Below are 27,558 nucleotides of genomic sequence, written 5' to 3'. Positions count from 1 at the left end.
ATAGATTGTTTTGGAAAGAAAATGGCGTCTCCTATTGTATCAATTCTATCGTTCGAATAGCATCTTCACTTCTTTTTGTCACGGTGGTACAGGATATCATGTACTGTGCAGAAAATCGATGTGGATAAGCCTGTGATGAAATGCGCTGATTTTGGATTTCAAAAACTGAAAAAACACATTAAGAATTTTAATTGCTCGCTTGCTGGATGAATCGAGCTGTACTCGGAGACTGTTATAAGCGTTTTTATTTCACAAAATTACATAAATTCTCATAACTCTATCACTTCGCGTCAAAAACGGGTTTTTATACGTTTGCAACATAAATGGGCCAACAATACATGACCCGTGTGGAGTACAATGATCATCAGTTTCTCTGTCCAAGGAAGCAGTCGTAGTCCACTTCCGGCTCGGAAGCCCCATTCGCGTACGAGCTGACAGGCGCTGCGAGGATACCGGACAGTCTTGCCGGAGAACAGGATGCGCCCGCACCAGCGGATCCATAATGCGATGGACCGTTTCCGTAGCATATAAGAGGCCAAGGGTGCGTTGGGTGCGGAGAATACATGATAGGTACGCACTGACCGGCCACACTCTGCGCCAGCGAATAATTCGGCGGTGTAATAGCATTTCCGCGAAGGCAAGAAGCAGGAACTTGACTAGGAGCGGCGCTCGTAGGCGTCGTCGACGGACTTCGTTTCACCGGAACTCGGCGATCCCCGTCTTTGGACGCGGCATTTCTGCTTGCATCGCATTTGCCATCTGCAACAATAAAACAAAATCACGAAATATATTATCTCACTTATTTTTGTTAAACATATGCGTTTTTCTGGCGAATTATATTTTGACTTGTAGTACGCATAATTTTCCACGATTGGCGATTTTTCAGCAATTTTTGCGATAGTTGGCAACTTTACTTGCCTTCGACAAATTTTTTAACAGAGAATAGCAACTTCACTTGCCTTTAACAATTTTATCGGCTGTAAACGGAAACTTTACTTGCCTTTGACAATTTTTTCGACTACAATTAGCAATTTTGCTTGCCTTGACAACGTTTTTGGCGATATCCCGTATTTTTATGAAAGAAATATGATCGGTCTAGGTATTTATTGTCTTGTGCGTGCGTATTGATACCTTTCTACCTGAACAATTCTCATAGGAAAGAAATGAACCCCTTAGCCGCATTTGGCATGAAGGCCGGAGGTTCGGCACCCCTGTTCCACATACTGTATTTCATTTGCAAAATGCCTCTTTTCCTCTTTTCTCAGAATTCATTATTCTGTGGTTTACTGATTTGTTCCGGAATATAATATGCAGCCTTCATTTAAAAATATTTTTAAAAATTACGATCAACGAAATCTGAACTTTTTTTAGTTCTGGCTCTGAGTAAAGGGTAATTATTTGTTTCAAGTTCCACTAGCTTTTACCTTTCTGCAGGCAGTTAGAATTTCGACGGATCTTGACGACTTCATTATCAGTACCAATGCCACTACTCAGGAAATACGGAAGTTTGTGGGTGTGTATTTGGTAATCACTTCAAAGACGGAATACTAAAAAGCTGGAATGCTGAAATCCCAGTTACTTGTCTCGTAAAATGCGTTGGAGATTAATGTGTCTCCAACGTTATTGTTCGTATATTTTGGAATATCAATGAAGCTAGCAACATTTTTCACCACGCCTAAACGAGAATCACACGAGTGTTAAACATCAGAAAAAAACCGTGTGGTTAACATACGGATACGGACATTGGTGAAGGAGTAGAAAATAAATTCGCATCGTGTGTGAAAGACTCGTGAAAAAACAAAAACGACTCTAAGGAAGAAAAAGCTACTGAGTTCCTACTCCAACATTTGCCGAAGCGGCGGAGTTGCTAAAAAAATAAACACTCGAAAATTACATTTTCGTTTATGCGTGATTTTTTTTCGAGCTGATAATTATTTTTTTTCATACGTAATGATACATATAGAAAAACGGAAAAACCACTTAAAAAACTATTTTGAATTTTACTTCTTATACATTGCCTTTAAGAGGACATACAAAGCCTCAAAAAAAAAAAAAAAACCACGCAAAAACTGAATATATTGAAGTGTAATATTACTTTCCCCAAATATATAAATACCTTTTTTATGATTCAAACTGTATTGAGGAAAAAAATTCGGGTTGCAAGCTTCGATGTGAAAAAAAAAAGAAATGCAAATTAAACATTTTAATAAATTAAGTAGTACATAAATTAGCAAATAAATCAGAGCTACACACATGCTCTGCAAACCTACCAGCAAATTCAAAATATAAAATAAAAAGATTATGACCTCAATCATGTGCAAAGGCGATTCTGAATTTTCATCTTCCAACTTGCAGCAGTAATGAACGTTTGAAGGACTATTTGCGCATGTGCAAAGTTATGCACTTTTTGGGTTAAATCAACTTCAACATTTGCTGCAATGTTCAAGAACGTCATCCAAAAATAAAATGAAAATGACAAAATTTACAAATAAAATAGTTTTCGTAATCGGTTTCGGTTAAGCACTAAATGCAACAACGAGGAATCTGACGTAGTAAATAATAGCCTTCAATACATTTTTGAAAAAATTAAGATTTTTGTTTGAACGTTTGTGTACATGTTGTTATCCTATATATTGATGAATCGGGTGATTCAAACTTTTTTGCTGTCCCCCTTGAGCTTCAAATTAACCAAGTTCGACTGTATATAAATTTGCGTCTCACAATCGATTTCCAGACGTAATCTATCAACTACTGATTATCGCAATAAATTTTGTTTAAATTTTAAATTAAACAAAATTACTGATTATCGCATTTAAATTTTGTTTAAATTTTAAATTAAACATAAAGTTGCATACGAACATTTGAACCTATCAAATCTAAGAAAGAGCGCGGTAGCCCAGGTCGATAAGATACCCGCCTAAAGTACCAAAGGAAGTTTAGAGGTGTCGCAAGTTCGGTACCCGGTTCGTCCTTGTCAGGAACTTTCCTTACGCAGGGGTACAACAGAAACAGCGAAATGACCACAGTAAAAGAATGCTACCGCATAGAGTCCCACACCGAGGGATTAGCGCACCAACCTGTCGATGAGTATAAAAAAGGCTGCCGTTCGGAATCGGCAATAAATTGTAGGTCCCGATCTAATTAACCGTCGTGTGCAGAAAATGACCGTGCTGCGACAAAAATTATCAAATGATCAAATCTAAGAAGAAACGAAAGAGAATCCAATACATACTTACTCCATTTTTCGACGAGATTCACATTTTTGGAGCTCCTTGAAGTCTCCGGAGATAGCGTGGAGACGTTCGTCGAGAAAACCAAATCATCTTGGCCAACGGAAATATCCGACTCTCCTTCTGCTACAAGATAAGATAAACATATAATAAGGAATTATCGAGTTTTCTTTAAATAGAAGTATAAACAAAACTTTATTTTTTATTCCTACATGTTCAACATGCTGATTTTTTAATGAGGTGAAGTTGAATGCAGTTGAATTTTAAAGCTTTGGCTAGAAACATAACTACTCGTTGGCTCCAAAATTTTGTCATCATAAGTACCAGTGTTCGCCGCCAATACGCATCTAGATGCGTGAGATTCACGCATCAAAATTCAATTTCACTCCTCGTTTTCGTTGAGGAATGAAAATACTCCTTGACATTTTTGGTAAATTATTTAATACAGTTATTTCTCCGGTTTTCACAAACAAAAAAAAAATCCTCATTCTTACAAAATTACCCCTTACAATTTTGGAGAGGAGTGGAATTACTCTTCAAACAATTTCTATTACATGTTAACTGGTGAGGATTTTGCCCCACCAGCCTTTCTATTTGGCCAACCAGTGAAGATAAAAAATAGCCATTGGTGGGCCACTGCCTTTTTTCCTTCAGTTTTTCTCAATAGGCTTCAATTTCGAACCCAAATAATGTGACGGAGAGTTAAAGATGGAGCTTAAAGCAAAAAAAGTTTTTTTGTCCCATTTTACTGCAAATTGTTTATGACCTCATTTGAGGAAACAAAATGATTGGTTCGTCAGCAAGGGGGCACGGGGTGTAAAACATCTCTTCGGACAAAGTCATCATGGCTCCCCTTCCATTTGGTTTTCACACATGGTCCCCAGGACCGCAAGGGGGCCCATATGACCCTAGGTTGAGAAACACTGCTTTATTGTATTCGTAGCTTCTACCACTCTCTTGGTAAGTTCCATTGTTTTCCCAAAGTGTGTTTTTGCTTTATTTTATTTTTTTGTGGGTGCGGTAAAACCCCCAAAAGAGGGAGGCTCACGAGTGTAGGTCGATTGTCCTCACAATGAATCATTTGGAAGATAATTAATCACGTCACGTGCGATTGCCCTCACCCCAATTTCATAAAAAACAGTTCGTTTACCCTCACCCACCCAAATTTCTTAACATGGCAGATAAACCCTATGTGTAAATTAGGGTGTGACTTATCAAAATAGTTAAGCAATCTGTAAGTGTTTGAGAAATTATTTTTTTTGGATAAAAGAAACGATAGAAAGAAAAAAAATTTTCGCCGAAATTCATATACGCGTGATATCAGAAAGTGTTATTTCACGTCAAGGATAAAGATGACGCTAAAAAACGAATACGTTTCTTGGCTTGAGGTTCATGAAGTTGGAAGAGAAAATCGTATTAACCGATATTTCAGTGTATCCGATTTTGTTGTAAGCGGGCTCAATTTACTTAAGTATTGTTGAAATAATAAATTGAAATAAATATAAGAAAATAAATTGTTTTGAGAAAGAAATAAAAACTATCGTTCACGTTCACATAAAATCAGAAAGTATTATCTAAAATTGACAATAGATGCCTCTATATAGCGAAAACGAAACTAATTTTGATTGAAATGCGTAATTAACGAAACCGAAACTTAATATGAACATTAATATGGTAATAATGATTTAGGTCCACGAGAACAAAATAAATGAAAGTTATTTTAACAGATATTTGACACTATCAAATTTCATTCTGGATTTGCTCAATTTTGTAATAAATTTCATCAAAATAATAACTAGCAATATATAAATTTCTCTAAAAAAAAGAACTAAACGTATTGCTAAAATGAGCATCAATTCATAAATCAGTGTTATAAATCAACGGCAGATAGCGTTGTAAAAACAACCGCAATCAGAGCGCCATTTATGATTTTGCCACCCCTTTTTCATTCCAGTCCGATTCTCTTCACCACTCATTCCTCGAATTTGCCTCTCTGCGTTAAAACCCGCTTGACCCTTGTTACTACACCTGTATCTCTAAGTCACTCTTTTGATCATTTACATGCTTGCATGATTGCATGACCCACACATTCTAGAGCAGGGCCCCACGTTGGGATTTTTGGCTAGCCCACACTCCCCCCATAAGCCAGACTTTTCCCGGGCTCTTCCATACTGAATTTATAGCATGAAAAAAATTATAGTATTTGGCCCTGTCAGCTCCTCGCTTGGAGGGGCATGCATACGTGCTTACTGTTTTGGGCTATCGCATGCGCTCATACATGAGTGGGGCCGGGAGACAATTACCATAATTTTTTTTCATGCTATAAATTCACTATAGAAGGACCCGTGAAAAGTCTGGCTTGGAGACCCAATAAAGATCCTAGCCTAGGGCACTGCTCCAGGATATGGGGCCATGGGCATTCACATGCTTGCACATATTATAAGTCACTCTTTTGGTCCTTCACTAATCTGATCAATCGCTCCCCAGGTTACTCTTTCGTTCACTCACACGCTTTCAAACTCTAGGTAACCCATTTCGTCACTTACTGACCTAGTCTCTCGCTCTCTAGACAGAATTTAAGGTTTTACTGCCTGTTGTCTATACGAATTTTGCCTCCCTTCTCCCATCCTACTAATTTTCTTGACCATTCATTCTTCAAATTTGCCGCCCCTCCGAATTTGCTGCTCTGAGCTATAGCTCGCTAAGCCCCCTATAAATACGCCCCTGCCCTCAACCTCGAAACTAATTATGTAAAAATCAACTAAGCGGCACATATCTAAATCACTTGAATGACATTGGCGTAGTTTCAGAGTACTTGAGTGGCTTGTGTGGCACAAGTTGTGCCACATTTTTAGATAAGTCAAATGGCCAGTGTGGTGCTGTTTCCCATCACTTAAGTGTACCGCAATTGCCAGATCTTTCAAGTGATCCGTGGTACATTCCCAGATCAATTAAAAGATCCGCGTCATATATTTACAAATTTATGTCAAGAACTATAGCATGATTCACACTTGAGTGAACCACGCTATTTTTCCAAAGCACTTGAGTGACCCGCGGCACATTTTGAGATCACTAAAGTAACCCTTGGCACAGTTCCAGATAACTTAAGTGACTTGCGGCGAATTTCCAGATCACTTGAGTGACCACGATGCAGTTCCACATGATTCAATCAAATGGCCCACGATACGTTTTCAAATCAATAATCACTATCCTAAAGATTGAACACCCTTAGAGTAGACTATGCTTTAGTAAGTCAGTTTGCGTATGAGATTTTGTGTGTGTGTGTGTGTGTGGTATTATGAGAAACAAGAATTTTGACAAAATCGGGACATGGCGGAATACATGCCTGAAATTCTAAATTTTCACAAGAATAAAAGCTTTATTCCATTATAATAACCAGAATAAAGTCCATTTCCCTTTGAACAGGGGCATTTATACAGGATCGACCTTTGGGAGCGGCTGGAGAGGAGTGTACAGGGAACTTCGAGAGAAACTTGTTAACAACCATCAAAAAAGTATTTTTGAAGAAAAAATTCGTATACTCGAAAGTTTATAAATGGCATTTTTGTAAAACCGAACGTCAAATGAATATTGTATTAGTTGGCTCCAAATCCGCAAAAACTGATCGAAATCTACGTATGTATAAAAATTGATTTTCTGTGTGTATGTGTGTGTGTGTCTGTTCTCTATACAAATTTAGAATTTTGGATCGATTGTCGCCAAATGTTGCATATATACCAAATAGGACACGAATTGAACGATAGGCTACTTTAAAAGTTCGTCAGAGCTGGGCAAATATGCCCAAAATGGGCGAAAAACTGTCGGGCAACAATGGCTCTTTTGGGCCTCAACACTCACTTTCACAAAGTTTACTTCGGTTACCGTGGTTCCCTAGCAATGCGTTTCAGACGTGTATATGTCTTTACAATGGTTTGTCACTTCTCTAAACTCTGCCAGTATATTTACAATAGTTTATGCCTTTATAATAGTTTGCCATTGAGGGTCAGACAAAGAATGATCCCCATATAAATCAGTGTTAAAATTGCCGATTTCACTGTAGAAATGCGGAAATTTAGTGGGGTTTCCTGCCATATCAATCATTTCAAAAATTGTATTGAATTCTCGATTTTTAAAATATATTGAGTTCGCTTAAAGATACGTAGCCCTATATTCATGCAATAACATTGATTTCAGCTTTTAATTTATATCTTCTCAAGCATGAAAATTAAACTATCCGCATTTTTTTAGTATTCAACTGCATCGATCCGTGTACAGGGTATATATTATAATTGTATATAGTATGTAGTTTAGGTTGTTTTAAAATTAATTATCGGTATAGTAAAGTACATCGAAGAAATTCCACAGCCTTAATTAAGGCTCTGGAATCTTTGGAAGCTGAAACAGGCAGATGATCGGGGGGGCGGGCGATCGAAATACCTACCACCCCTTAAAAAGGAAGAAGAAAATATACATTTCTACGTTTCTTTAAATCTAGATTTGTTTATTTCATGAGTCGTGCAGGAAGTCGCCATATTGGTTAACGTGGACACGGTTTGTATGTCCCTCAAAGAAAAAGGAGATAGGTATCACGTGATTCAAAAATCCTCATTGAAGAAGACCCTGGAAGCGCCGGGTATTATAGCTAGTGGTATATAAAGGGCATTTTCTTTTGATATTTGTTTTTTAACAAAAATATTTAAAAAAATAAATCTTTTGTCGGCTTGGGGGAATAGGGAGCTTGAACCTTCCACCCACGGACACCTGTGTCTTTGAGTGAACTTTTTTTCGAGTGATCCACCAGTTAAAATTTCTTATAAAAAATGGCCTGTTCTCAAGACTACTTTTTCGGATAACTCACAAAAGTGTTATCCGAACCTACTATAAGGTTAATACGCTCGTTAATAAGACGTCATTGAACAGACCTAGAAGGACGTTTTTCCTTTATCGAAAAGTTTTGAAAATGGTAAGGGTATGTTGTGTTTCGACTCACCGCCACTTTTCTCTATTTTTGGTTCACCGAGTGGTTTCTTGTCAATGTCGGCATTATTATTAGCTGCCTTGAAATCTCGAAGCGTCTGTTTGGATGAATCAGTGCCGATCTTCTCTTTGGATTTCTGAACTTTTCTGTGCTTCGCTCTTCGGTTCTTGAACCAAACCTGCGATTGAAAAAGAAATCCTTGTTTTTTATTTTTTCTAATATGTTACGGTAAATGTGATAAGTCGGTAAATATGCGTAATGACCGGTTATTATGTATAATTATCAATCTTCTCAGTATAAGTTTGGTAAATTAAGTATAATAAATTCTTTACACTCCAAAAAATCGTCAGGATTTGAAAAAAATTAATTCCATAACATTGAAATGCATTGCACCATATGTAAGCGATGTCTTATCGTTTATTTTTTATTTAAGTTTTATCACTGGTGAATTTCCAGAGTGCCTGAAACTTGCAATCGTTTCTCCAATACACAAAAAAGGGGACCAAAACAGTGTTAATAATTGCAGACCGATTTCTTTACTCTCTGTCTTCTCAAAGGTCATAGAAAAAATAATTAAATCCAGAATAATTAAATTTCTTGACAGCATTAATTTTGTTAGTGAGAATCAACTAATGCCTTCAGAAAGGCAAAACGTACAGAGGACGCTATTGTTAATTTTCTTTCAAATGTGTATATAGCAAATAACAATAATTGTAAAGTTGCGTCATTATTTTTAGATATCAGCAAAGCTTTTGATACCGTGAATCAGTATTCTTCTAACCAAACTAGAATATGCAGGAATTCAGGGGTTGCCACTTAAATTTTTCAAAACATATCTTACTAACAGAGTTCAAAGTGTGAAAGTAAATTCTGTTTTGAGTTCTAAAAGACAAATTACATCTGGTGTACCTCAAGGATCAGTACTTGGACTTATTTTATTCCTAATATACATAAATGACCCGTGTAACTTTAATTTGAAAGGAAAAATCACTGCTTTTGCTGATGATTTAGCTCTTTGTTACTCTGAAAGCTCTTCAATTAACTTGAGGAATAGCATGCGAAATGATCTTAACTCGGTAAATATCTGGTTTAGAAATAATAATTTAAAATTAAATATAGATAAAACTAAATATATGTTATTTGGTTCTGGTACTTTCAATGATTTTGGTGTCCTAAAATATCATAGTGTGACAGATGGCTGTATCTCGGATTGTATGTGCACAGTTGTAAATAGAGTAGACACCTTTTAAGTATTTAGGGATTTTTTTTAGATTCAAAACTATCCTGGAAACACACATATTAATTATTTGAGTGTAGAATTAAATCGCAGCATTAGGAAATTTTATTTATCAGGAATAAATGTTCCCAATCCATTTTAAAACTTCTTTATTTTGCGTGAGTAGAATCTAGATTGAGTTACGGCATTACATGTTGGGGTGGGACATACTTGAGCAATCTTTCTTCATTTTTTGTCACACATAAGTCCTTCATCTTCATCCTTCATCCGTATCATTCTGAGTAAAAATAGACACACGCATACATTTCCACTTTTCAATAAATTAAAGCTACTCTCTCTACAACGTTTCTACGTTTATAAAAGTTTAAAATGTTTTATAAAAGAAGTGGCCATCTCAATCTGAAATTACACAAGTCTGGAATGAAATTTATACGTCATACTATACAGGTACCAAGGCCAAATAAAACTCGTTTCCAAAAATTTTTCCTTTATTTAGCTCCCAAAATATTTAATTTACTTCCTCAGTTAATAAAAGAACAATCTTCATGTACATCTTTTTTTATCAATTTAAAATCTTGGTTGTTAACTCAAGAAGATTTAAATTATCTGTTTGATATTGTAATGTAATCTTCTTTTATCTTGCATACACTGTTAAATGCCAAATTTTTTTTGTCTATCAACTCCATTCCTGTTGCCACTTATTTCTTGGTGTTATATATATGTGTGTTTTTTTTCTTATTTTTCTCTCGTTATTATTTATGTCGACAGATATGTATCGGATATTGTTTTGTGGGCTCACAAGCTTGCTTAGCCCCTAAATGCTTTGTAACTATGTTTTAAAAATCTTAAATAAAATAAAATAATTTTGAGGTTTCAAAAAAAATTTTTTTTCCTTCATTTATTACTTTTACCGGTGATAATGCATAATTCCCGATTGAATTTCGTAAGTATGAAAAATAAGAAAGAAATCATATGGAAATATATCATAAATTCAACTACTTCTCAGTTTGTCCCATACGTGATGAGTGAGTGCACTGCAAATATTTTCCGTGAAAATTAAACCAAATGGAAATAAGCCTTATAAAGATAAAAAAGTGTAATTTTTATCATCAACGTTATAATGTTAGCTTTCTTCACATTTATCAACATTTTTAAACATGATCAATATCCCTGATCGATTCCATCATTCTAGATCGAAATCTGAGAAATATTTCTGGGAAATTCAAGTTATTAATTGACGATTTATGATATTTACCAATATGAGCCAGGAGTAACCGAATTTGAAAAATTTATTGAACTTACCAAAATAATCGGTAATTATTCACAATTATGCACAATAACCAGTTAATTATGAATTATTAACCGGAATTATCACATTTACCGTAACATATACATGTTTAAAACCTTGCATTTAAAATTCTTTATTGAAAAATAACAAAGCTGTGTCATTTTGAAGTAACCAAACAGTTTGGAAGTAATTGCTTCGAGTGTGAGGTCGATTTACGTTTATTGCCATTCACTCGCACTGATTCAATTCCTGATTTTAATTTAATGTAGAAATTTTCGGAGTCCAAGATTTGGCAGCAAAAGTTGACGAGATTTGAATGTAACGTCACATAATTTTCGGCTAAGAATTCTTATCAGCGAATTCAAAACGATTACGGATGAATCATACCGCGTGGTATCGATTGTGAATCTGATTGCGAAAACAACACTTTAATGCAAATGTTTCCGTGGAACCCGTGATGATTATGAGAGTTCCACAGAACCCAAACAAACAGGCATTTCTCCAAAGTAGATACAGTATTTCTATCGTAACCTCAACGATAGATTTTACAGGCTTTGCTACCACTACAGTAGAACCTCTCCGCTAACGGACACTATTTGTTAACGGACACTTTTCTGATCCCCGGTCCCGTGGAATAGGGCTTTGATGTATTTCACTCCCCGCTAGCGAACTCTCTCGATAGCGGACAGTGAAATCACGCAAACTGTAATTTTTTTCCAAACTCTAATTTTGTCATAAATCGAGAATTTATCATATCCAACTCAGTCTATGTTCAATCCCAAGCTCATATTAGTAAATGTGACAAATTCTCAGTTAATTAATTAACTGAGCATAACTGTGGTCGAGGATGGCGAATTCGAATGGTAATGTGTGTGTTGGTTTTGTTTGTTGATACGTGTGAAAAAATCCAGCACAACTGTGATAATGTTGTTATGTACCTTTATCTTCTTCACACTTATTTTAATCTAATTTTTATTGCAAAATATGGGAAGTGCGCGTATCATGTGCGGGTAAAAATAGTTAATTGGTTTAATGAGGAGAAGAAAAGTTATTTTTTCCGGTATTTATCAAATTTCAACAAATACGAAGGCCACTACAGGCAAATTTCCCAACGAGGTGGCTAAAAACTTACGCCCAAAAAATATGGATGTCAAATATCTCACCAAAATAGCCAATATAAAAGCATATATCACCAAAAAAAAAAAGGAATAATAAATAATAATATAAAATACACCACCCATAAAAAATATTATGGTTGGCTTATCTATAATAAATAATAAAAATCATATAGGCCTGCTGGAAGGACCTTATCGGCCCTTGGGGCTACATCGTGCATGTAATATATGTGTGTGTATCTTGTGTCGTTGTCGTGTAATTTATGTTTTTATTTGTATATTGTACTGCATTTTGTATTTGTATCCTGTAATTTGTTGTTTGTTTCAATTAAATAAAATAATAAAAAATTAAGTATGGATAGCTTCTCGATTTATCCCAATGTCTATCATACTTCTTTTTAAATGAGTTCTAAGTTTTCATAAGTTCTGAGATATCTCGAGATGATTGGTGATTATTATGCATAACCACCAGTCTATCACTTTTACAGTAACAAAAACATTTTAACATTAAACATATGTAGGAACCAATTGGACCGAAGCTTAACGTCATATAAATGTGAAAGTGGTATAAACGAGATTCTGCTGCCTATCATAACGTTTCCATTCAAGGGCGTACCCAGGATCTAAGCTAGAAGGGGGGGGGGGCACTCACCGATACTAAATTGATATGTCTGTACTGCGTGTCAATTACTACACTTTAATTACCCTCTTCTGGGGTGGGCACTCCCTCTGCCCCTCGCTTTCTACACTCATGGTTCTATTTGGTTGCCGTGATAAACACGGTGAGATTCCATGACATAGCTGCCATTGGGAAAAGGCACGGAAGAAAATAAAGCCCAGTAATATCATGAGAGCCCGAGTGGCACAGCGGTAAGATGCTCATCTTCCACTGGAAAGGTTACCGTCAAGGTACATGGATTCGAATCCGGGCAAGAACATCAGAAACAAGTTCTTTACTCTACCGAGCCTGACCACCGATATAGATGGGGCCTTCATTTCCAGCCCAACTCCTCTGGTTGGAAATTGCCGTACGGCAATATGTGACCGGAGTTCGTGTGCGGTAAAGTAGTAATATCAAGAGACTACTGCTGGACAATCCAAAAGCGATACTACGGCACACCAAGAGAAAGCACCTAACTTGAAATCGAAATAAATGTTATTCATTACGTACTTTGTTCCGTGTAGTGACAGTTTGACATAAAAATTCCCAATAAATGTGTGGAAGGTTTTTGCAAAGTTCGCCTTGTAAGCACGATTTGCGTATTTCATCAATTTCATTATCCCCATATCTCCTATTTTAAATACTAAAGCTAGTGATTTAGCGACATGGTAATATTCTGTTCCTTTATGGCCATAGAAAAGTAATTAACCTCATTTGAATGAATTTACAAAAATTTCATGAAAATTTGTTGAACACCGTGTAGTTGTTGATTCCTCAGAACCCTCCAAAAAAATTAATGCAGAAGCGCTTGTAAAAACCTACACAAGTTGGAATGTCTTGATTAATACGAATGATCGAGTGCATATTGTTTTTGCATAAGAAAAGGATTCTGTTGATTACCTGTATTTTTGTTTCGGGCAGTCCCGTTGATCTGGATAGTTGATCTCTGGTTTCTAGGTCGGGATACTGCGTCTCGACAAAAGCCCTCTCTAGAATGGCCAGCTGCTGCTGCGAGAAGGCCGTCCTGTTGCGACGGTGTTTGCCACCGGGTGCCGCGCCCATTGACAAGGCAGCGCTCGACTTGAAATCTACAACAATCAAAATAAATACTTATATTACAATGGAGCACATCAGAAAATGTCCAATTCAGGGATTTAAAATTTCTTATGTTCACAAATCAATTTTTTTTGTTCATGTTTCTAACGAAACGATTTTTTTTAGGATTTGAACAGATTAAAAAAAAGCATATTTACTGTATATTTACTGCCGCAAAATACTTGAAATATCTGAAAATGTGCCGTGGGCCACTCAAGTGATTTGGAAAGGTGATGCGGAGATACTTAAGAGATCTGGAACTGTGCCACTTAGTTTACTATTACAGAATTAGTTTTGAGTTAAAAACTGACCGGGCCACATATTAATTTTCATTAATTCTGAAATTATTTTTTCGTTAAATATGAATTTTTATTAATTCTCAAATTATTTTAACACTAAATATGAACTTTTCAATAAGTGAGAAATCATTTTTTTCACCGAATATGAATTTCCATTCATCATCATGAGAGATTGCTCCCTTAAAAAAATCAAATTGCCCTCCCCCCTAACAATCATATTGCCCTCCCCCGGGGGGCGTGGGACCCCACTTTGGGAATCATGGGTTTAGAGAGTCCAAATTGCTGAATCATCACAACAAAGAGCTACAATGTCTTAGCAAACCCATAACTAATGAGACTATCGAGTGTGCATTGTATTGATTTGAGTTACCTTCGAAGCTGTACTGTCCTGGAGCCCAGTGAACAAAAGGTGGGCAATAGTAGATCGAAGAAGGCCTAAAGAAATTCTCCAAGGCTATGATGTGCGGGTTCATTGTTTTTGACGCATTGAAAGCTTCGGCTGATGAGATCCCTTGAAAAGCATCCTGTCAAGATAGAAATGGGAAATGTACGAAAACATATCAGTTAATTATCATTAGTAAGTAGCTAAAATCATATAGAAATGTCCTCTCCACTTGTCAATACAAGATTCATTGAGAGACTGGTTATTTGTGGATATCTCCACAAATAACCAGTCTCTCAATGAATCTAGTAGCTACAATACCTGGCACTGCTCGGATTTCTTCCATATACTAAAAGGATTGTGAAAAGTGACAAACTACTGAGTAGGAATAAATCAATAAGAAACGCATTATTTTAGAATAACGATAACCAAAGTAAACAGTGTGAAAGTCATTGTTGGGGACCACGAGCCATCCTTGTCAGACAGTTCTTCACCCGTTTCGGGCATCTGCCTAGCTCTGACGAAATTTTAAAGTAGCTTATACGTCGCGTCGGGTCCCATTTGGTATGTTACTGCCAAAACCCGAAGTGCGGCCACTTCACGAATTGGTCAAGAGTTTTGGCCAAAGTCCAACTTGCAGAACTACATTGTTCTTAAATACACAATTTTTTGTTTCCAGCAATTACCATTCAGTACAAAATCCTAAAATTTTAGGAACATTTGATTGCGTAATTGAAGGTTTTTAATCGAAAGGAGGGTGAAAGGAGGGGATGGATCTGTTCCCGAACGCTGGACTAGGAAGGGCGTCGAGTTCACTCTCTTTCTGTTAAAAATTACGAGGAGGGGAGGCCAAAATGGATACAGATCCTCCGCCCTAAGTGATGTCAGGTAAATATTTGCTACGATTCTGAGGGTGAAACATAAGAAGAGAAACTGAGTTAATTGCGAACAATAATGCGCGTTTATGTTCAGTTTTTGGATTGAGATTTTACTCTACTTCCATAAATTAAGCCCAGAGCAGTCTTAACGGTATCATAGTCCCCCGGGTAAAACAAATTTTTCTGAGCTCTCCCTAGCTATAAATACCTGGCTCCCCCCCCCCCCGAATTTGCATACTCACTCTCTCCAAAATTTTAACCAGATCAAATTGCTACGGAGCCTTCAAGACGCTTGAGACTCCCGAGCCGTGGCATCTCGTAAGCTTTGGGCAAAAAAAAATTCTACTTCGTCTAAACCCCCACCTCCACTCCACCTAAAAATGCCTTCTTGTCCAATATAGCCTACTTACACAAAAATTGTGAGCAGACCTAATTGTCATAAGGTGCCATGCGTTAAGATTAAAAGTAAAAGGTACGGGGGGGGGGGCATCAAAATTACTTGAGTGCTTACGGCCTTCGTCTGGGTTAATCCGGCCCAGTTGGCTTCGTATGCTGGCCATGAACAAAACTAAAAGTGGGGTAGGCTACAGCAAAGCCTACTCTGAAGGGAGAGATGCGTTTTTTTTCGAACTGCAAACATTATCTCGCCGGGAATGATCATTTTAATTGCTTATAACGAGCACTGATTTCAGCGAAATACACCTATTACGAATTTCTGACCGATTTTCGAACACGGAATTGTCACGCATTGAAAAATTCTTCGTTAAATTAAAATTCAACAAATTGAATTTCTTCGTTAATCTTGTTTAAATCTTCTTGTATCTATAAATTTTCTTTTCTTTCCTTGGAAGACATACTACTGGGGCTGTTTTGGGTACTGTAAAATTCTATTTTGCTTCTTTTTCCCCTACTTTTCTCTGTTAAATCTTTATTTACGGAAAACCTCATTAGGTAGAAAGGATTGAGGTTATTTATTCCCGAGAATCTAACGTCCAAACCACCTTTACTGCGCATTTGCCATTGTAAAGCTGGATTCAGTTGTGGCGGTTTCATCGAATGCAAATTAATTTTGAGAATGTCCAAGTTCAAAAAGGCAAAGACGGAAAAAGGAAGCGAGGTATCAAAAAAAAAAAAAAACTACTATAGGGGGTTACTTGAAATACGTTATTTTTTTCTTTAAACGGTTCGCAAAAATGAATGGAAAATTTTTCCCGGCGTCCATGTTTTTCCTAAAACAAAAGGCTTGAAAGGCATAAAATTGCCTCGCAATTGCTTATTTGGTAAAACTGATTTAAACGCAAAACGCTCAAAGTCCACAAAAATATCAAGGGGGAAAAAAAGTAATGATTGACACGTATCTTTGAGGGTGTACTACGTGAGATTACGTGATGCATTACGACAATCACGTAAGATTTTTTAATCTGTACTAAAATATATTATTTTAATCTATTTATTTATTATTACTCTTTATTTCAAGAATGCTCAGATTATTGAAAAATAAATATCATGCATGTAAAATGTTTTACAGTTGACGCTCGTCATTAACGACGACATTACATTTTAATGTATTGTCGGATAATCAGCATGGGTTCAAGAAGGGGAAGTCATGTGTAACTAACCTCCTTTGCTTCTATGATTACGTGACTAAGGCTTTGGGTAAGAGCAAAAATGTCGACGTTGTTTACCTTGATTTCCAGAAGGTATTCGATCGGGTCCAACATGGCAAACTCTTGAAGCGTTTACACGAGATTGAAATTGGGGGCAACTTGCTGAATTGGATAGAATCGTGGTTAAGAGATAGGTCGCAACGAGTTATGGTGAACGGGGAATTCTCTGGTTGGACAGACGTCACAAGTGGAGTTCCTCAGGGAAGTGTCCTTGGTCCCATACTTTTTTCACTTTTTATCGACAAACTCGATCAGGGTATCGATGGAATTACTAGAAAATTCGCAGATGATGTGAAGCTAATGGGGGTAATCGGGAATGAAAGCGATAGGGAGTTGCTCCAGACCAACTTAAACAGGATTGCAGCATGGGCAAATGAATGGAGCATGACGTTTAGCGTAGATAAGTGCATGGTCACTCATTTTGGTTCGAACAACCCACGGTTCTCTTACGAGTTGAATGGTGTCACTATCCCGGATGCAACTAGAGTCACCGATTTGGGAATTCCCATTGACGAGCGACTTAAGTTTTCTGAACATTGTTCAGCGGTGGTCAGAAAATCGAATAGAATGCTTGGTCTCATTTTCAAAAAGGTCTCTTCGCGTTCTCCTAAAGTCATTCTTCCGCTTTTTCGAGGATTAGTTCGTCCTGCACTGGAGTATGCTGTAAGGTTTTGGAGACCATACCTACAGAGGGACATAGAATTGGTTAAAGGGGGTGCAGAGAAGAGCTACGCGTGTCCTTATTGGCACACAGGGCTTGAGTTATGAAGAGAGACTTCATTTTTTGAATATGTTTACATTGGATGAACGCAGGTGTCGAGGAGATATGATCGAAGTGTTCAAAATTTTCAATGGGATGGATAGGATGGACCATGAACTTTTAGTACACCGCCAATCAACTGCTTTTACAAGGGGACACCAGTATCGATTGGTGAGGGACAATGCAAGGTTATGGTGTCGCAGGGAATTTTTCTCTAATAGGGTTGCTAATAAATGGAATAGCTTACCCCCGGAGGTAGTAAATTGTAACACAATTGACACGTTTAAAAAGAAATACGATAAACATGTTGGGGTAAATCGAGAAGCTGTCCATACATAAGTATTCTTTATGGGCATTGTATAATATTTTATCATGTGTATATATTGTTTATAATTTGTGTAAATTGCATTTTTAATTGGGTTGCTGTATTTTTGAAATATATGACATCCATATTTTTATGGGCATCCTTTTCTCAGCCACCTCGTTGGGCATTTTGCCTGTTGTGGTGTTGTATTTGTATTTGTATTAATGACGACTGTATTAACGACCTTACGTTATTTTGATCATTACATTACAACGACCAGTAGGATAAGTCTCAAATGCTTTCCTATAATAACTTTCATGTATGTATTGCTTTCGATATAACGATTCTCCCTATATAACGTCCGTTTCCGACGGAACCAAGGGGATCTTTCTATCGAGCGTCGACTGTATTTTGCTTAAAAACGCATTTTTCAAGCTGGTACGAATATAACGAAAAATTCGCATATAAGGAATAGTTTCGTTGTTTACTTCCGACTTCGTTATAAGCGGATCCGACTGTATTCGACATCCATATTTTTATGAGCATCTTTTTTTTCCAGCCAAACTCGTTGGATATTTTGCCTGTTGCGTATTTGTATTTGAAATGAGGTATAGTCCAGCTAGTAATACGTACCTACGCACGTTTTGCCACGAGATTAGAATTTCCTTTTGCACGCAAACTTCCGTTAGAAAGTGCCAGACGCGAAAAATAAATAAAATCCAAAATCGTTAGTTTTTTACTTTCATAAACAGTAGGAACGTAACGTAACATACCCGTAGAGAGAAGTCAGATGAGTGGCCACGGCTTAATGAATGTCTTTTCTATGGCGCGTTCTCGTATTTCGGTCCATTAGGGAAAGCAAATAATGACGCCGTACATCCATTATCACTTTCCCGTAAACCGACGAAATCAAGTGGGCAAAGGATATGCATACGGTATACTGGCATATGTGCAAGAGATGGACACGCGAGAAGCCGGCAAATGTGTCCGAAAATGGGTCATATCCGAGTGCTCGTTCAAATAAACTCTTTCGTTGCCAGCAGCTCCTCGAGATGACATCGAATAACAGAAATATCTGATCTGCCGCCAAACTCATGTTTCCATACGTCAAGGTAAAACAAAATGCTGTAGTGTTTCTCCTACTGGTTTTTTATTCCTCTGGTCATTCCCGAAACGTTGTGGGTGCATTTATTATTAAATTATTATGAATTTCGCACCTTTTCTTATTCACTTATCATTTGAATTTTACGGCTACTATTTTCAGCTCCGGCTTCTCCTCCCATAATTTGTTAGCAGCCCATTACTTCATAACATAATCTTAGAGTTATCCGACACCTGATCCCTGAACCAGAGGTAACTTACAATTTCAAATTTTAAAAAATGTTTTAGATACTGTGTCATACACATCATTTTAGGACAAATTCAAATGTATATACCAGTGATTCCCAACGTGGGCGTTAACGAAACGTCCCCTTGGGGGCGATGGAAAGTTCCAGGGGGGCGGTAGAAGCTACGGGTATAACATAGGATCCTATGGGTTAGATTGCGTTGGGGGCGATGGGAGAAAAAATTTCTGAAGAAGGGGGTGATGAGGCAAAAAAGGCTGGGAAACTGGTATATACCGAAATTACTCAACTTTTTTGGTAAGTGCGAACCATTTCATTAGTACGAAAGCGGGTTGCAGGCCACTTAAGTAATCTGTGAATGTGTCGCGGGGTCACTTGAACTTTAAATGTATAGCTTTGCACATCGTCGTCAGACAGGTAGGTTAGTTTTTCCCTACTGTTGATAGGTCAGGGATTGATACAGTTGGATGAGACTTCATCCTGGTGCACGTCCCACTAAGCCCTGTGGTCAGCGGCTTTAGTTCTGTAGCTATAGCTAAAACAACACGACGGACATTAAGAGAGATGGCACCACCCCTCGAATCTGGCTCTATGCGTCCGTTTTTAAGCCCTGTATAAGTAGTATAATTCGAAATAGATTTTTAGTGAGATTTTTTCCGGCTTCCCATACGTGCCAGTAATCAGGAGAAAAAAAATCATCAGCCTCAAAAAAAATTCATGTATTAAAAAGTTGAGTGATCCGAAACTGTGCACTGCAAGCCATTTACATGATCTGTAAATGTACCACGAGTCACTTAAATGATCTGAAAATCTGCCACAGACCACTGAAGTGGTCTAGAACTGCACTGCGGGTTACGTCAATGCAACAGTAATGTGAATTTTAAATTGAGGACAACTTTGGTCTATCGCCACGGGCAACTTACTACCAACTGAGTTGTGTCAGAAGGGTGTGCGTGGGTACCTAACAGTCTGAATCCGAATCTAGTATTGTGAATTTTCAGTGCTGCCATCTATGTTTCAAATTGTGAGCGAAGTTAAATGATTGAATATTTGTACCACTGTAGGCCTGATGCTCTCTGTGATAAGACGTTTTAACGGGAGATAGGCTCGCATTCGTACCTCGAAGTTGGGATCTACAGAAAACCAACTTCAGAAATCTTTAATAGTGTCGTCGCGGTGGGGTTTGACCCCTGGTTCTCGCGATGTGAATCCCTCACTATCTCCGAGAGCCACATTTGGCTCATGGGCCATAGCTGAGCATGCATTGTTTATACTATCTATTATATTAAAGAAGTCTGTTCATGTACTGACAAGGTGAAGAAAAAAATTCCTTTACGATTAAAATTGTCCGAATTATGAAACATAGAGTTTTATGAATTTTAGGCATATTCATCATCTGAAAATCATTCCTGTCAAGACATACAGTTCCGCCCTCACCAGACGCGGGGCCCGGTGAGAAAATAATAGGACTTCACTTTTCCCGAGAGAGATGATTTCCTCTTTTAATTGAAACGGCTTCTAAAATGATGTGCATGACGGGATCGCATTTTTTTTAATTGGAAGCTGAGACTAAAACGGTTTAGAAATTCACTTTTCTGAAAAATCTTAAAGGAAATGAAAATGTATTCCCCCCCATAGCCATGTAATCCGAATATACCCTATCTATAGTGATTTATGTATTCACTCTCTACGTGTCTGCAGTTGAATTGAGGCTCCCGAAACTACATAAGTAACAATCGATGACTGCTAATCAGGATTACTCGGGTGATTTCACGTGCAATGGATCCCACTTATAACGTTCCCGCTTAGTACAAATTATTTCCATGGGCGTCTTCCAACTTCACCAACTCTGGCCATATCGCTACATTGCAATTTACTGTCATTGATGAGATAGGTCGGAAAGGAAGGCGCTGTCTATCGGTGGTCACCTCAAGTTCGTTAGAGAAAAAATATCTTATCTATATCCTTCCTTGGGTTCGACCCGGGACAGCATTCTTCACGGTGGCAGACGAGCATCTTACCACCACGCCACCCGGACACTTACAGCTCTTACTAACACGCATCGGGGTTTCCTGGTCAAGGAGCTTATTCGATCACTTTTTCACGGTGATTTTCTGAAAACCGTTATAAATGGGATCCACTGTAATGTAAAGTCCTGAAAAAAAAAAGAAATTCTCAAGTCCGTACGAAAATTAATCCACAATTGTATCAAAAAGATAAATCATACAAACGTGAAATTTTACAGAAACGCAATAAGTGGAAATATGGATCAAAAATATACTCTTTTTCTGTAGATACAATATTCAACCTTATACTTGCGGACCGATGAAATCAAGTAAACAATTTCGCGGACCGTCATTAAAGGGAGTGAATCCAAGAAAAAAAAATTATTGTTATAGGAAGGAAATTTCCCAGCCATCTGAGTTGTAATATTTCATATTTACCGTATATTCCTTATCGTACATTCCAGAAACTGATCTGAAATGGAACGCGGCACGTGCTGCCACCTATCGAATAAAAACAAAACTATTTGCTATAATAATATAAGTAAAATCGGTTGTTTTTTGGTTCACAACCGGTGTGCAGCATAAAAATAAACAGTATGTGGTACGATGGCATGTATATTTTTAATTTTTTACAATGCATACCAGTGTAAATGTTGTACGCCATAAATACCGGTTGATATGCTTTTGTTTTTATGTTTGGTGTGTCGAATATATAGTTGAAACTAATGAGAGTAATAGGATATTTTGCGATTATATTTTTGTATTTCCTGTGGATAGCAGCAGTGGTTCCAGCGTAACATTAAGGTTTGTATATCTATTATTATGCGTCAGAGAAAAAGCATCGGACTCGTGCTGCCAATTATAAAAAAACTATCTCTCATAATCTTATAATTCTGGAAGTAAAATTAGTTGTTCGTTTAAAACTGCTGTGCATCATCAAAATAAACGCAACGTCATAACGCGGTATGGCCTCAAGTATTGTTCACTTTGGAAACGGCACACTGGTATAACTTTTTACCGGTTATTAGGATTTTATGTCTGCCGTACAATTTCAGCTATTACGCAGGTCTACAAAGAAATAATTTTTGAAAGCTTTTTAGTTTTGATGACAGATTTTTATATTGTTTTCAGTGATGATTCCATAAACGTGTCAATTGTTTTTCTATCACGTAAGGTTTTTCATAAAACAATTTCATACTTCGGGGAAAAATAACTCAAATCCAAAAATATTTCGAAATTATTATTTTTACTTTATCACCTCATAAATACGTGCTTCATATTTATATTCTAGCTCTATCATTATAATGATAGGCCTTAAAAATAAATGAAATATCTTTAGCAATAAAATTTACTATATTCATTCATAACGCACAGTTTAAATATGAGTTGTATGCTACTTATGTATCACCATTGAAATTTGATTTTTACTTTTTCTCAAAAAATAGGACTAATATAACAAAACCAATACTAGGTTCGGAAACAGCAATCCCAATATCACCCTAAAATTACTGAATGTTCTTTTGGCAATGATTAGTTGATTAGTATATTTGTTTATAGCGCATAGTTTCAATGTGATTCAAATGCTGCTTATGGTATTACTATTAAAATTCAATTTTCACTTTTTCTCAAAAAGTAGGACCAATATGACGAAACCAATGCCAGATTTAGAATCAGCGCTCCAAAATCACCCAAAAAATCACTGAATTATCTTTGTCAATGATTTATTATATTTGTTTATAGCGCACAGTTCCAATGTGGTTTGTATGTTGCCTATGCATTACTACTGGAATTTAATTTTCACTCTATCTTAAAAACTAGACGTGATAGAATTTTTTTAATTATTTTTCGAGTAATTGGCATCCAAAAAAATTATGACAAACGCTAATTATTTTTAAGAATGCTTTTTCATCGCTGACCTGTGTGCTGAATATGAATATATATTTCACATTAATTTTCATTATGTTTATTATGTTACTGCAGACGCAACCGAAAAATTTCTTCACATAAATAGAAATTTAAAAAGCATCCTTTCACTCTGACAATACATCTCTCCTATCATGTAGTGGCTTTAAGTTTCTGGCGAAATGTTTCGCAGGAAATTCTTACGGATCGACATCTGTTCTGACCGGAGCGCTGTTCTAATATACAGGGTAGCTCTATAAATTCATGGAACAAACTTTATATGAGACACCAAAACATATTTTTATCATAAAATGTGTGATCGAAGCGCAGTAGCAAAGACGGCAGAGGGTGTTTTTGAAGAGTGAACAATAACACTTCACTAAAAGCAAATATAATATTTTTTTGATTGTTTTGCAGCAGTAAGTGCAACCAACCATTCGGGGAGGGATGCGGGGTATTGTAATGTGTTAGGCCTTCTCATGCTGAAACCTGGATAACGTAAATTCTACCACAAATCACTGTGCCGCATTGTTTGGCGGAGCGTAACTTTGATGGCCCAAAAAAGTGCACATATATACTGTATATATATATATATATATATATATATATATATATATATATATATATGCACTTTCGAAAAGTACTTCTACAGCCTTTGCTATTGCTCTTTGACCGCATATTCTGACCAAAAGTGCTTTAGGAGTCTTCTATCACCCCTTAAAGTTTGTCCCATGAATTTATAATCACTCTGTATATTAATGCTTTCTTTTACATTCCAAGGCCTGAACTGCATTCCAACCTCCATTCCAACTGAACTTTCTTCAGAAGCAAATGACAAGTTCATTTAATAACTATTTTACAGCCCTCTTTTTGGATAGGACATTGTCGTCAATTTCGGCAATTTCTTTAGCAGAAAAAAAATATTGGATTTCATTATGATGTCTCAAAAAAACATACATATTAATGCTATGATGACGTTGCGTAGAAATTGATCTAAATGGATGAAATAAAAGGATGTGTGTCGTACAAGGATTTTAAACGGAAAACTGAAAACAGTGGCTTTATAATTATTCCCTTCTTTTATTGCGCAATGTTCAATCATATGTAATAGCGTTTTAACAACTACCAAGTATATCTGAATATCAACTTTTGCAAAAATATCTGTTTCCAATTCATTCTCGCACCTAAAAAATTTCATGTTCGTAGTGAGATCAATCTTTTTCCAGGGACTTAAAAATATAATCTTTTACATTTAATTTTTTCCAAGTTTTTATGTTGAGTAAAAGTGCATGGGATCGAGTGATTTTAAACGTAAAAGTTATTAACGGGCAAATGGAATGAAACAACTTGACCCATTGAGGACGTACCAGAATCCGTATTGTTATATATACATATTTCCACGAAGGGGACGAACAAACGCGGAAAATTTTGAAGACATTAAAAACTAACATTGCACGTTACCCCCATTATATAACTGGTGGGAAATTATTATTTTTTCCTTAATAAATCATGTATTTTCACATATTTCGAGGGTTAAGTGAAGTAAGTTGATATTTATTGTTTATAAATTATTGATGTGTGTGTTTATTCTTGTCAATGATATTTATCATTGTCACAGACGACGACTACAAATGGTTACGCATCGAACTTTGGAAGATTAAAATATTTTAGCAGATCATCACTAAACAAATGCTATTGTTATTATAGGGAGGGCTAAACGCATTACAAATACTAGTAATCTGTTGTAAATGTTTGATCTGAGGATTTTCCATTAAAAAGCACAAAGTTCACGTTGTCTCTTATCTGATGTCAATAATTCAAGTTTTCGATTGTTCTTTCGTAATACATAAAAAAATCTACTGGTTATTAACTACTGCACTAGCAGTTATTTAGAATTTTAATATTCTTCGTCATACACTATATTATGTATATCATTAAGTATGATTTTGTCTCTTTGACAGCATACGAGCGGGTAAGATTTTCATGCGAACATATCGTTTTCGACTCGAAACTCATTTAATTAGTCAATTAAAAAAAAAAAAAAAAGAGTATATCACGGCTTACCTGGATACCGATTCCTCCAATACTACCATTTAGCGAGTACATGTTGCCCCTTGATGTGGGAACAGTCCATTTCCTATTGGGACGTCTCCGAACTGAAATGAGATTGAAAAAAAGAAAGACGACTTGTGGAGATGGATCTCCAACACTCCTCCTCCTCTCTGGGGAAACCCTTTCTTTCTCTCCATCCCTCGTTTCTTCTTTCTTTCCTCCCACCCACCATTCTTCCCTCAAATCTTAGTACGTGGTATAGGGGAGTACGTGAAATCAATAAGAATTAGTCATTTCAATCCCCCCCCTGCCTTCATATTCTTTTTTTGTCAAGGGAGAGAAATCCTTATCCTACTCCTCCTTAATCCGGATCCGATCCGATCTTTTCTTTCTTTAATTCTGTTATTATCGTGATTGTTATTTTTAATTGGTCGAATAAGTTTTGTTTTGTGTCTTTCGTACATTGTTTAAAAAAAATGCGCCGAGGGTTCGTGTGACGTCACGTATCGACGGCGTTTCCCGATTGGCTGGCGTCGCGAGTTTGCGCTTCTGCAATTGGTGTAATTGTTTGCTCGGGTAAACATCGCTACAAAACGTCGTGAGGCTACTCGTCAGAGGAGGAGTAACAACACAAAGTTAACTTTTTTCGGAGAAAATCTCTGCGTAGTAAAACGTCACCGAAACTATTTTTTCCAAACTAAATTTATCAACTTGCTGTGGACGTCACGGTTACACAAATCACCGTGGATTATATGTTCAAAAAATGTCGCAATTTTTGAATACGGATTATATATCGCTATTTTCTGTAGTTTTTTTCTTATCTGTTATACTATAAATATTTCTTAAAGATTCATAGATAGCGGAAACATTTAAGTATAAAAATACGCATTTTGCTCTATAAACATATATATACAAAAAAATAACTAATAAAGCTTTCCATTCCTTGAGATTTCTTATATTGGTAAGTGAAATGTTCATATGCAAATTATATGCCGCGTCGATAATATGATGAAATTTTTCTCAAGGTGCATGGTAAAATCCGCGTCTGCGAATTATGAGCACGAAATTACGGTCCAAATTATATACCTGAATTAGGGCTGAATTTGATTTCGTGACGATTGCCGATGATTCTTTTCTTACAGTTGCGACGACTAAAATTGATTGTGTATCTTGAATAGCGGTAATGTTCCTCAGTGAGACAAATATAAGTATAATGATCCAAATCTACTGAATGTATCTTTGGTCATAACAAACAAATGTCTGATCCAAAAAACTCCATCGAAGGAAAGAGGGAAAAAAAATAAATCGCATATACAATGACATTAGTTATTTGACGCTGTAAGAGTTTGTGTTTCATTGCAGAGCTATCGTTTGTGCGGAGTAAACAACTTCAAGAGGGTGAAATCGAGCAGTATACAGTAGGGTGGATCGAAAAGTCTAGGGGAAATTTTTTTTCGAAATTACTTTTGGCTTACGGTGGGAAAGTTGTATCTTGGATACATATATGTTGCATAATTTTTTTTTATTGAAATCCATTCATATCTTCTGGTGGCCCAAGCGCCCTAAAAACAGTTAAAAATTCACACTTTTATGAAATTTTTTTATAAATTTTGCAGAGTATTCAGGTATTGAAGTATAAACTTATAAATAATAATAATTTTATAATAATACACATGAAGTATAAATTTAAAACTCAAAAGCAATAAATAATAAAACTTATAAAAATTGAACTTATGTAACAGCTTTTTTAATTGTATTAATTTGATGATTTACATATTTCTAAGTGTTGTAATGCTTTTTTTGTATTAAAATGTTAGATATGGCTTCTTGATCTTATCCTATTCAATAAGTCGTGTCCTTTTCCACACACACTTTCTGACGCCTCAGACAATAGGCGAATGCATCTTTCAACTGCTTGGGTATGGCATGAATATTTTCACCATTCCTTCCAACTTTTATAATACTAAATAATTTTATACATTTAATAATAAACAATAAATATGATTTTTTCATTCTCTGCCTGTACTATTTTCCCATTGAAATTGATTATTTAACTCATTTTTTACTTTTTATTTAAAATTTGCTTAAAAATCCATTTTTGACAAATATTTAAGTGTCGGGACACCGGAAGAAATTAATTGAAGTTGAAAAAAATTTTGCATTTATGCTAGTATGCATGAAAGACAACTTTTGCACCTCATTCTTTTACCTGCATTTTGATTTTTCGATCCACCCTAGTATACAGGCTTCCCACGATTTCGCTGTAACATAATTTTTAAAAATTGATTTTCGGAATTGCAACCTGAAAAATTCGGCTTTAAATACTATCCATCTTAGAATAATGCAATCTCTAGTTCT

General features: G+C 36.3%; 1 protein-coding gene across 1 annotated transcript; it reads right to left on the bottom strand.

Moving 5' to 3' along the window:
* Nucleotides 1-227: 227 nt before the first annotated feature.
* On the bottom strand, nt 228-25,311 carry LOC149069358 (uncharacterized). Its single transcript, XM_089250128.1, has 6 exons — nt 25,213-25,311; nt 14,274-14,427; nt 13,410-13,597; nt 8,221-8,386; nt 3,237-3,356; nt 228-759 (listed from the first exon to the last, which is right to left on the bottom strand). Exons 1-6 carry the CDS (start codon nt 25,252-25,254, stop codon nt 365-367), a joined length of 1,065 nt encoding a protein of 354 aa, XP_089106254.1. The 5' UTR covers nt 25,255-25,311; the 3' UTR covers nt 228-364.
* Between the last annotated feature and the right edge of the window lie 2,247 nt (nt 25,312-27,558).

This window comes from Pholcus phalangioides, unplaced genomic scaffold (assembly GCF_987345545.1).
Source record: "Pholcus phalangioides strain wild (caught in Gottingen) unplaced genomic scaffold, Ppha-v1.0 ptg000022l_1, whole genome shotgun sequence".
In the NCBI taxonomy this organism is placed as follows: domain Eukaryota; kingdom Metazoa; phylum Arthropoda; class Arachnida; order Araneae; family Pholcidae; genus Pholcus; species Pholcus phalangioides.
The sequence above is the reverse complement of the archived record's forward strand: the minus strand, read 5'-3'. Positions and strand labels throughout refer to the sequence as shown.

What these genes read in the sequence shown, in the direction of transcription:
- LOC149069358 (XM_089250128.1), bottom strand. Translation starts at nt 25,254, where the DNA reads ATGTACTCGCTAAATGGTAGTATTGGAGGAATCGGTATCCAG. An exon ending in TTGGAGGAATCGGTATCCAG is followed by an intron (nt 14,428 to 25,212) that starts GTAAGCCGTGAT and finishes CTATCTTGACAG; the next exon opens with GATGCTTTTCAAGGGATCTC. An exon ending in AAAAATAGAGAAAAGTGGCG is followed by an intron (nt 3,357 to 8,220) that starts GTGAGTCGAAAC and finishes CTTATCTTGTAG; the next exon opens with CAGAAGGAGAGTCGGATATT.